A 12190-nucleotide genomic window follows, 5' to 3' on the forward strand; every position below is an offset into this window, starting at 1 on the left:
GCTGAAAGAGACCAACATAGAGCTCATGCTGTGGCTTTAGAGGGTGCAAGCCTCAAGCTTTGGCAACTTTCACATGTTGTTGAGCCTATAGGTGCACAGAAATCAAGAATTGGGGTTTGGGAACTTCTGCCTAGATTAAAGAGGGTGTGTGGAAATACCTGGATGTCAGGGCAGAAGTTTGCTGCAAGGGCGGGGCTCTCATCGAGAACCTCTGCTAGGGCAGTGCAGAAGGGAAATGTGGGGTCAAAGCCTCCACATAGAGTCCCTGCTGGGGAATCACATAATGGAACTATGAGAAGAGGGCCATTGTCATCCAGACCCCAGAATAGTAGATCCACTGATAGCTCGTACCATGCACCTGGAAAAGCCACAGCAACTCAATGCAAGCCCATGAAAGTAGCCGGGAGGGAGCCTGTACCTTGCAAAACCACAGGGGAGGAACTGCTCAAGACCATGGGAACCCACCTCTTACATCAGCATGACCCGGATGTGAGACATGGAGTCAAGGAAGATACTTTTGGAGCTTTAAGATTGGACTGCCCTGCTGGATTTTGGACTTGCATGTAGCCCCTTTATTTTGGCCAATTTCTCTCTCTTGGAAAGGCTGTATTTACCCAATGCCCGTACCCCCATTGTATCTAAGAAGTAACTAACTTGCTGTGAGACTGGGGGCTATAGACTTTTGAGTTAATGATGAAATGAGTTAAGAGTTTGAGGGGACTGTTGGGAAGGCATGATTGTGTTTTGAAATGTGAGGACATGAGATTTCGGAGGGGCCAGAGGCAGAATGATATGATTTGGCTGTGTCCCCACCCAAATCTCATTTTGAATTCTCATGTGTTGTAGGAGGGACCCAGTGGGAAGTAATTTAATCTTGGGGGCAAGTCTCTTCTGTGCTTTCTTATGATAAGTCTCATGAAATCTGATGATTCTGTAAGGGAGTTTTCCTGCACAAGCTCTCTCTGTGCCTGTTATCATCCATGTAAGATGTGGCTTGCTCCTCCTTGCCTTCCACCATGATTGCGAGGGTTCCCAAGCCACGTGGAACTGTAAGTCCATTAAACCTGTTTCTTTTGTAAATTGCCTAGTCTTGGATATATCTTTATCAGTGTGAAGATGGACTAATGCACCGCCTGACTTGGGGAGTTTGCCACTTGTGCTTGGTGCTCAGTGTTTGGTAGCGGTGCCTGAGGGGCAAGTTTACATGATCTGGTCTTGGGGTCTTTGCTTTAATAGACAATTAAAAGTAGTCAGGGAACCTTAAACTTTGGTAGATGAATACTTTATCGTGTGGTTATGTCATCACCACACATTGGTATGTACGGATGTGACGTTATGGTTTTCTGGTATTTTTGATATTCAAGGTTACTTTTCACACATGAAATATTAGGGAAATCTTAGGGCTCTTCAAGGTAGGGGTTTGACAGAGGGAAGGGCACTGGCTTTGAGATTGGGAACTACTCCTGGGCTCTATAGACATTTGGTTTGACTTAATCGATGTTTTCAAAGTAAACATCCTGCCAAACATGCTGCCTGTGCATATCTGGGCCCTTGCTCTGGTGACTGGGGGAGGAGATTGATGAGTATGGTACTCTATGTGTCTGCTGTCCTGAGCAGTGCTTGGCACACAGCACGTTTTCAGACGTTACTGCCAATAAAAATCAGGAACTTTTATTTGGAGAATTTGTTATAGTATTGTACTAACAGAGCCACTCCCATCCAACCCCAGTTTTCATCTGTAATCCTATTTTGGTATTGTGACTTTTTACTTTTACTGTTTTTAGCTCTCTCGTCATCTCCTGGAGGAACCTGTGATAACTAAGGATATATATGAAGTTGCTCTCTCTCTCATTCAGATGTTTGATGACTTGGATATGAAGGAGAGTGGGTAAGAGACACTTCAGTTGGTAATGCACTTTAATGTATATGTAATTTTAAAAATTATTCATTTGGAAACTTTTTAGTGTTTTTGTAAGAAGATATAACTAGAGGTATATTTTCAGTAGTTACTGTATATACTTTTAAATCAAGTTAGTATTTGGAATTTTTTAATTGGATATTTCTATTTTAAATAGTTAAAGCCATGCTGAGTGCAGTTTTAGGACTGATAGTTTTAAAAGCTAGGATTTATAGCCTGAAGATAGTTTTTCCAGACATATAGAAGTCTTATTCATAATGCTGGGGTAAAACTTAAAACTTTAAGTCCTACATTAGTAGAAACTGTTGAAATGCTTTACTTGTGTTTGTTTTCATTTACAATCGAAATGCTAGTATTTACTATCAAAAGACATATTTTGATCCTAAGCAATCTCCTTCTGTAATCTAGCTGTTTATTCATTAAGCTAGTTCTTTGAAAATTGGAACATTTTCCCTGAGGAACAGTTTAAGGTTATAAGTAGTGGGTAGAGTCTATAATTTTAAAAATATCAGGTGGGCACAGAGGCTCATGCCTGTAATTCCAGCACTTTGGGAGGCCGAGGTGGGCAGATTACCAGGTCAGGAGATCAAGACCATCCTGGCCAACATGGTAAAACGCTGTTTCTACTAAAATACCAAAAATTAGCTGGGCATGGTGGTGTGCACCTGTAGTCTCAGCTACTTGGGAGGCTGAGGCAGGGGAATCACTTGAACCTGAGAGGCAGAGGTTCCAGTAACCTGAGATCATGCCACTGTACTCCAGCCTGGCGACAGAGCAAGACTCCCATCTCAAAAAAAAAAAAATCATATACCATATGATTTAGCCTTTACAGTGCTAATTTCACTGCATCTATCTCCATAGTTTTGTCTTTTCCAGGATGGTATGTAGTTGGAATTATACAGTATGTATCCTTTATATGTTGGCTTTTTCTACTTAATAATATGTATTTAGCTTCCTTTATGACTTTTCATGACTTAGATAGCTCTTTTCTTTTTAGTGCTAAATTCCATTGTCCGGATATACCACAGTTTATTCATTCACCTTCCATATTTTCTAAGTTCTGCTTTAGCTGTGTCCCATGAGTTCTGCTATGTTGTGTCTTCATTTTCATTCATCTCAAAGTATTTTCTAATTTCTGTTTTGATTTTTTTCTTTGGCCTGTTGGTTTTTAGGAGTGTGTTTAATTTGCACATATTTGTGAATTTCCCCCAATTTTTCCTATTACACATTTTGAATTTCATTCTATTGTATTTGGAGAACATATTTTATATGATTTCTGTTTTTTAAAATTTATCAAGGTTTGTTGTATGCCTAGCATGTAGACTGTCCTGGAGAATATTACATATGCACTTGAGAATAATGTCATTCTGTTGTTGTTGGATGGAGTGTCTATAGATGTATTTTTGGTTTAGTTAACTTACAGTGTTGTTCAGGTCATCTGCTTTTTGATCTTCTGCCTGGTTGCTCTATATGTTATTGAAAATGAGGTATTGATGTCCTCAACAATTATTACTGAATTGCCTATTTCTTCAGTCTTTTCTGTCAGTTTTTGTTTTATGTATTTTGGTTCTCTGTTGTTAGGTGCATATATATTTATCCCTGTTATATCTTCCTGATTGATTCATCCATTTATCATTGTAAAATGCCCCTCTTATCTTTTGTAACACTTAATTTTAAGACATATTTTGTGTATTAGAATAGCCATTCCACTTTTCTGTAGTTGCTGTTTGCATGACACATATTTTTTCATTCTTTTACTTTCAGTCTATTTGGTGTCTTTGCATCTAAAGTGTATCTCCTCTAGACAGCATATGCTGAGTGGGATCTTTTTTTCCCCTTCAGAAGGAGTCTTGCTCTGTCACCCATACTGGAGTGCAGTGGCATGATCTTGGCTCACTGCAGCCTTCACCTCCTGACTCTCCTGTCTCAGCCTCCTGAGTATCTGGGTCTACAGGTGTGTGCCACTATGCCCACCTAATTTTTGTATTTTTAGTAAAGACAGGGTTTCACCATGTTGGCCAGGATGGTTTTGATCTCTTGATCTCTTGACCTTGTGATCCACCTGCCTTGGTCTGCCAAAGTGCTGGGATTACATGTGTGAACCACTGTACCTGGTCATATTTTTTAAAAATTAGTCTAACAGTCTCTGCCTTTTGATTGGGTTGTTTAATCCATTGACATTTATTTTTGTCATTGATATAGTAGAGTTTTTTTTTTTTTTGGCCATTTTGTTTTTCGCTTTCTGTATGTCTTATGGTTTTTTTTGTTCCTCTGTTTCTCTTTTACTGTTTTCTTTTGAATTTAATACATATTTTGCAATGTAGCATTTTACTTTTTTTTAATTTGAGACAAGGTCTCACTGTGTTGAGCAGGCTGGAGTGCAGTGGTGTGACCATGGCTCACTGCAGCCTCAACCTTCTGGACTCAGTTGATTTTCCAACCGCAGCCTTGTGAGTAGGTGGGACTACAGGTGCATGCCACCATGCCCTGCTAATTTTTGTTTACAGTTTGTTTTTAAATCACCTAAGGAGAAGGAAGGAGGCAAAATATGTATTTACAGTATCCTTTGTCACTACCTAATTACCTTTACTAATTGTCTTTCTTTGTTCATGTGGATATGAAATACCCTCTGGGGTCAGCTGTTTTCAGTGCAAAAAAACGTCCTTCAGTATTTTTAGTAAGGTGGGCCTGCTGCCAAGAAATGCTCCCTTTTTTTTGTTTAACTGGGACGGTCTTTATTTAGTCTTCATTATTGAGAGTTTTACTGAATATAGGAATCTTGATTGACAGTTGTTTTTTATCTGAACACTTTGAATATCATCCCACTGCTTTCTGACTTCCATTGTTTCTGCTGATAATTCAGCTGTTAATCTTATTGGGGTTTTCTTTGTATGTGGCATGTCATTTTTCTCTTTCTGCTTTCAAGATTTTACCTTGTCTTTGAATTTCATTATTTATGGCATTTATGACTTCCTGTGGGACTGGCACAATAGCTGAGTCTTTAATAGGCATTTTCATCATTCTTTTAAGCCAGCTGCTTTTGGGTGCATGGTAATACCACTGAATTTCATGAGTCCATTGACCACTAAACTGTGGCAGGAGGCCACGCTGTGCAGGAAACAATGGAATCAAGAAAGGCATCTGTAGGTCCATGAATGGGGATATGACAGAAGCTTTAGGTGCAGAGAAGGCAGATCTGAATCCAGAATAGCATCTGTATCTATTTACATGAGGGTAAATCAGTATCTCCTTCATGTTGGAATCAACCTGTCTTCAGCTTGTTGGGCTGGTCCCCCAGGGAATTGTGCCATATTTGGAATTTGGCACTGGTCCTTGCTGTTGTGTGGTTGGCACTCAGCAGTGGTAGCAGCCAGATGAGCCTCATCTCTGGAAAGTGTTGAGTTTGTATGCAAGCCTTCATCCCTGCTACCTGGCCACTCTGCATCGTCCAACCCTGGGGGAACTGGAGGAGGAGGCTGGCCCATGTCCACAGGCGGGGCCTTCTGCCCATCTGGTGACTGAAAGCCTCCTCCACCATGGCGGCCTTGTGGGCATTTATTGATACCTCTACATCAGATCTCCTTATTATCAACCTTGTCATTGCCACATCTCTGACCAGCTGACCAAGCTATTAGCCTCTGCCTGTTGATTGGGGTGAACCCAATCTCATGGCCATGTGTCCTTCCACAGGAAGTGATACCAGCAGATGGACTGCCTGACCTCTGCTCACTGGAAGAGCTCCCTTCCCCGCTCACTGTGTGTGAGCCTCTCCTCTGGGTGGGGCTGTGATGCAGCGGGTGTTCGCCCCTGGCTGTTGCCAGCATCCCATGCAGGCCCATCTACAAAGCAGTCCTGTGTTTTTTAGGGTGGTGGCTGCCACCTCAGGCCATAGGTGTGGCTCACTATTGAGATTGACTCTGGGTAGCTGGCAAAATATTAGCAAAATATTAGGGAAAGTTATAGATTAGTCTTAAACCTTTTGGAAGGCCGAAAGGTTTTATTGGACAGGTTGAACGCAGCTGGTCCATTATGTTAGGGAAAAGATAGGGACGAGGTAGTGACCCTGACGTAATACCCATCATAGCACGCCAAATGTCTGCAGGTAGTAATAAACGTCTCAGGTGAGCACAGAGTTTACTGGAGTAAACAGAGACACAGTGATGTGGGATAAGTAGATTTAAACTGGGAAAGCCTTTTATCATCGCTATCTTTTCTCTAACATAGTGGACCAGCTGCCTTCAACCTGCCCCAATAAAACCTTTAGGCCTTCCAAAAGGTTTGAGACTATAACTTTCCCTAATATTTTGCAAACATTTTGCCATCCACCCTGAGTAAATCTCAACAGCTCACAGGGAGAGATGGATGAGCAGCAGGAGCAGTGACCATGGATGCTGGTTTACCCCTCACACCCCTTTCTCCTTTGTAGTGACTGTTCCCAGGCATTGCCTGAATTGACACTGCATGGCTTTTCCATGGCTGCCTCCTCAGCTCCCATTACTTCTCCAGAGAGGTCTCTCCCAGCCACCCCTACTGAGAGCACTCCACACACATACCCTCCCTTAGCACTGCTTATCGTGTTTCCCCATGTGTTTCTTTTAGGTCTTACTGCTAAACTGAAGGTACCTTGCCTGTTTCTTGTTTCTTGTCTGTCTCTCCAGTTAGAATGTAAGCTCCAAAGAGCAGGGAGCTTGGCTGTCTTGTTATTGCTGTATCCTGACTGCACAGAGGAGGGCCTGGCATGTAGGAAGGGCTCACAGGTTTATGGAGGAGTGAAAGTTCTAAATTCACACAAAAGTAAATATATTGACAGTGGCAGGGAGGCGAGTAGATGATTTGAGATTTTGGTCTGTACAAACTCTAATAGTTTGGACTCCTGAAAGTTTAAATTTTGCTTGTAGTTATTTTATTTATTTTTTATTTTATTTTTCCATTTATTTTATTGCATTTATGTTTTGGGGTACATGTGAAGAACATGCAAGATTGTTACATAGGTACACATGTGACAGTGTGATTTGCTGCCTTCCCTCCCATCACCTACATCTGGCATCTCTCCCCTTGCTATCTCTCCCCAACTCCCCATCCCGCACCGTCCCTCCCTTATTTCCCCCCAACTGACCCCAGTGTGTAGTGCTCCCCTCCCTGTGTCCATGTGTTCTCATTGTTCAACAGCCGCCTGAGTGAGAACATGCTGTGTTTGATCTTCTGCTCTTCTGTCAGTTTATTTTAAATGATTTTTACTTTGAAGTTCTGGATTACAGTAACTAAATTTCAAGGAAAACTTCTGCAGATGCTAAGTTTTGATAGAAGAAAATAATGAGTCAAAAGGCTTAAGGTCCCCTGAATGACCATGGGGCCTTGGATGTTTTCTCATCTCTTTAGGCTTCTGTTTTCTTATGCAAAATAAAGAACATTACTTTGGATGACCTGTACGAGCCCTTCAGGATTAAAAGCTTGTAATGTTACGATTGTAGAGAAGCAGTAGCTGCTATAGCCTTTATTAATATTTGTGCACATTACATTTTTAATAGGAAGAAGGCCTGGGCAGGTGCCCAGTTTGTGTCTGAGCGAAGCAGCGTGCTGGTGTTTTTGCCAGGTAAGAGTGTCATAATTTTGTGACTTGGAATCATAATACTCTGGAGAGAGGCTAAGTTTGTGCCTAATGCAGATTGTGAAAATGCTATTCTCCATAGGACTTTATTCTTTTTACACTTTGAACATGTGAACAAATGTAACTTTCAGTTTGGCTTTTTATTATAACCCTTGTATTTCTAAAAAGATTTCTTCTTAATAATTAAGAGTTCAACATTTTGTTGTTGTTGTTTTTTGAGACAGAGTCTCTCTGTGTTGCCCCGGCTAGAGTACAGTGACACGATCTCAGCTCACTGCAACCTCCGCCTTGTGGATTCAAGAGATTCTCCCGCCTCAGCCTCCTGAGTAGCTGGGATTACAGGCAGGCGCCACCATGCCCAGCCAAAGTTCCACTTTTTGAAGGCAGTCTTGCCACCTTCAAAATTTCCAGTAAAATATTTGGCTTTGTTAAATTTACATTTTACATACGTGGTTATAAATATGAGGTAACTCATCAGTTTGCCTTGAAAACTTATTTAGTAATAGTAAAACATACTGTTATTGTAATACCATGAGAATCATTAGAGTAATCCTTGAGTTTCTTCCTCAGTGTTTGAGAAAACAGGCTTTTAAAATACCTTTTTGAAAAGATGAATTTATGTTAAATTGTACTTTTTCAAAATTACTTGATTTTTTAATCAAGTGGTATAGCTTGATGAAATATTATAACAATAATTCAAATATTTCTGTTATAATATAGAGCATAAACGGATTTGTTCTTACAATAATGGAGAATGAAAAACATGCAATGAAAATAGCTTATTTAATTTTGGAATGCAACATACAAGTTTCAGACTTTTGTCATGTTTTGCTTAGGTGACAAGGATTTGTTTACATGCAGGGAGCAGCTGTTAGCTGACAGTGGGGTGGTGGTATATTTGCCCTGGAAAATATTTATCAAATGACTACTGTAGTCGATAATATTGTCTTAAGGGGAAAAAATCACCAGAGTAGAGCCATGTTGATACTAGCTTAAGATTACCTAACATGAGATAAATACTTTTTATTATTTTTATTTATTTATTTATTTTTAGAAAGGGTCTTGCTCCGTTACCCAGGCTGGAGTATAGTGGTGTGACCCTGACTCCCTGCAGCCTCTACCTCCTGCGGTGAAGTGATAGCTCCACCTCAGCCTCCCGAGCATCTGGGTCTGTGGACGTGCACCCTTATGTGTGGCCAATTTTTTTTTTTTTGGTATGTTTTTTGTAGAGACGGAGTTTCACTATGTTGCCAAGGCTGGTGTCCAACTGCCAGGCTCAAGTGATCGACCTGCCTTGGCCTCCCAAAGTGTTGGGATTATAGGCGTGAGCCACTGCTCCTAGATGATAATTAATTTTTACCTGCTAAACATTGGCTGAAGAAAATATTTATAAGTGATATTTTACATTTAGGACTGCTGTCTTTTTAATATGTTCATGTGAATTCAAGTCTGATACATGTTTATGTGTTAACTGATCTCTTATGAACAGTTCTGTATTGGTTTTCTCAGGCTGCTGCAACAAAGTGCCACAAACTAGATGGCTTAAAAGAAGTCATTTATTCTCTCCCTGTTTTTGAGGCTAAGTGTTCAAAATCAAGTTGTCAGCAGGGCCGTTCTCTTTCTGAGCCTCTTCCTCCTTCCAGCTCCTAGTAGTGGCCATCAGTCCCTGGTGCTCCCTGACCTGTGGCTGCATCACCCCTGTCTCTGTTGTCACATGGCATTCCCTGTGTCTGTGCCTCTTCCCTTCTTATATGGACACCAGTCATTTTGGATGAAGGGCCCACCCTGTTCTAATATAACTTCATCTTAACTAATTACATCTGCAATGACTCTATTTCAAAATAACACCACATTCCAGATTACTGGGGTTAGGACTTCAATACGTCTTTTTAGGGGACACAGTTCAACCCATATACAAACTCAGATTTCAGAATCAGGGTGAGGCAAAAGCACATGCTAGCCTAGCTTTCAGCAGACAGGCGGAGGCCTGATAGAAATGGTTTAGCACATCCTCATGGCCAAGACTTTACTTACAAATGTTATTTTTTGATTGTAAAAATTTTGCATGCTCATTATAGAAAATTTGTAAAATCTGGGGGGAAAAATACAAAAATTATCATACAGCCAACACCCACAGGGAATCACTGCTGTATAAAGGGAAACTGGAAGAATATGGTTTTTCCCCATACTTTTGAGTTACTACTAATCAGTGTCACTGTGTACTTTTACTTGTATTTCTGGCATATTTAGGCGAAGAGGATAAAAAAGTCAAGCTGGTAGGGCCTTCTTTGAAAGATACGTCATTTCAATTTAAAGGCTGATTTCTAGCAGTAAATACAAACATGTTTATTTCCCTCCTCCACTTTTTTCTTCCCCAGGTCTGGCTGAAATAAACTATATGCATGAACTTCTCACCAACCTGGTTCATAAAAGGTATGTTGAAAATGATATAGCTGTATTCTTCTAAACTGTTGCATTGTTTCTGTCTTAAATGATTTTAATTATCTCAATATTTATATTCGTATCTCATATATATCTATTCTTTATGGATGTTTCATTTTAGTAACTTCTCAGGTTGCAGGTCTATCCGCTTCATTCAAGTGTGGCTTTAGAAGAACAGAATAATATATTTTTAAGTCCAGTTCCTGGGTACAGAAAGGTAGGAAAACTGAGAAGACAAGTTCTAAGCACTTTAGGTAAATTTTCCTTAGAGACTCTACTCATGAAAAAAAAAATTTCCAGGTATTGTGCATCATGCCTATGTTTCTAGCAGTTTGGGAGGCTGAGGTGTGTGAATTGTTTGAGCTCAGGAGTTTGAGACCAGCCTGGGTGGCATGGTGAAACTCCTGTCTCCACAAAAAATATACAAATTACCTGGGTGTTGTGGCACACACCAGTAGTCCCAGCTACTTGGGAGGCTGAGGTGGGAGGCTTGTGTCTGTGAGGTCGAGGCTGCAGTGAGCCAAGATCACACCAATGCACTCCAGCCTGGGTGACAGAACAAGACTCTGTCTCAAAAAGAAAAATGAATAAAAGAAAAAAGTTTCACATTTCAGCAGTGTATTCTGTACTTGGTGGTTAGTCCCTTAAATATATACCTAGGCTGGGCACGGTGGCTCATATCTGTAATTCCAGCACTTTGGGAGGCTGAGATGGGCAGATCACAAGCTCAGGAGTTTGAGACCAGCCTGGCCAATATGGTGAAACCCCGTCCCTACTAAAAATACAAAAATTAGCCAGGCGTGGTGGTGCACACCTGTAGTCCCAGTTACTTGGGAGGCTGAGGCAGACGAATTTCTTGAACCCAGGAGATGGAGGTTGCAGTGAGCTGAGACCATGTCACCACACTCCAGCCTGGGCAACGGAGTGAGACTGTCTCAAAAAACAAAAAAATTTACCTAGTGAGCCAGATACGTTGTTTAGTTTTGTGTTTTATTTTGTAAATCAGTTTGATAAAAAGCTAAGATTTTTTTATTTCCTCAATTCAGGAATTGTGATACGTTTTAATTCTTCTTTAGCATTTCTCCAACTTTGGGACTGTTCCGATGTCCCTGAAACCACTCTGGTGACTCTAGTTAGAAGCCATATTCTAGGTCCTGCTTCAGGAGGATTTTTAAAATCTCAAATTATGTGTGAATGATGGAATTGTTTTAACAAGACCCTTCTAGAGCTGCTTGAGGTGATCAGGGGCTCTGAGCCGACAGCCTTTCCCCCTTGATTGCTTTGGAATCCCCAGGAGCAGCCTTGAGTGGTATTCTAGGGCAAGTACAAGCTGCAGCCCTTCTTCTAGAAACCTGGTTATGGCTTTTGCCCTGGAGCAGTTCCCAGACCCCTCTCCACCCTACCAAAGCTACCGTAGCAGCAGTCAGGAGCAGCTCCCTTTGCCTGTGTCTTGTCTGCCTGTGTTTAAGCTCCTGCTGTGTTGTATGTGGCTGGTTTACCATTCATCAGGGGCTTCTTGATGAGTTGTGATGTGTATAAAATAGAAAAATGGCTAATTTTGAAATCTGAGTTCAGTACTTACATTCAGAAGCTTTAAAATAATTTTTACATTTTTTAAAACTTTGCCTAATGATGTCCAGAATATAGTAGGAATGTCAGCTTTTGTCTTTGGTGTTTAACAGATTATTCTGTCCACCAATATTGCAGAGAGTTCTGTCACAGTTCCAGATGTCAAATATGGTAAGATACTTCTCCGTTTCACCTCCTGGCATAAACTACGGAACTGTATTTATTGGCTTACTCACCTCACTCAGGAATTGTTTTTCTCCTCCTCCCCATCTCTTCCCATTTTGGAAGACGGAATTTAGAAAAGTAGGTCTGTGTGGTTTCTCCCATACTCGGCTCACCACCACCACCTCCTCTGAGTATACCATTTCATGCTTTAGGGCAAGCCGGGTTGCAGGAAGTATTCCGGGTGTTCCACTGGGTCTTGCGGGAAGCAGCTTTGGGACTGCCAGGTGGAGTTCTGTGACTGGAGGGAGGCAGGTGTGGGGAAGAGCTCAGGCCATCTCAGTTCTGAAGGTTGCTTAGCAGGACACCATGTCAACTCTGGAGCAGGCCACTTTGTCATCTGGTCTTCTGCAAATGTGTTTCTGATTACTTTGTCAGATTGCTTAATCAATGAGTTTTCTGCATTCAATAATTTACATTTGAAAACCTAA

The 12190-nt window shown here is 41.1% G+C and overlaps 1 protein-coding gene across 1 annotated transcript in view; it reads left to right on the top strand.

The window, feature by feature from the left end:
- Positions 1–12190, top strand: part of TDRD9 (tudor domain containing 9) — a 115246-nt gene that overhangs the window by 43805 nt on the left and 59251 nt on the right. Inside the window, exons 7-11 of the mRNA XM_017505385.2 lie at positions 1785–1888; positions 7447–7511; positions 9905–9959; positions 10101–10185; positions 11651–11708. Coding sequence (XP_017360874.1) covers positions 1785–1888; positions 7447–7511; positions 9905–9959; positions 10101–10185; positions 11651–11708 — 367 coding nt within the window. The remainder of the gene's footprint in view (positions 1–1784; positions 1889–7446; positions 7512–9904; positions 9960–10100; positions 10186–11650; positions 11709–12190) is intronic.

The sequence above is a fragment of the Cebus imitator genome, unplaced genomic scaffold (genome assembly GCF_001604975.1).
Source record: "Cebus imitator isolate Cc_AM_T3 unplaced genomic scaffold, Cebus_imitator-1.0 Scaffold338, whole genome shotgun sequence".
Lineage (NCBI taxonomy): Eukaryota > Metazoa > Chordata > Mammalia > Primates > Cebidae > Cebus > Cebus imitator.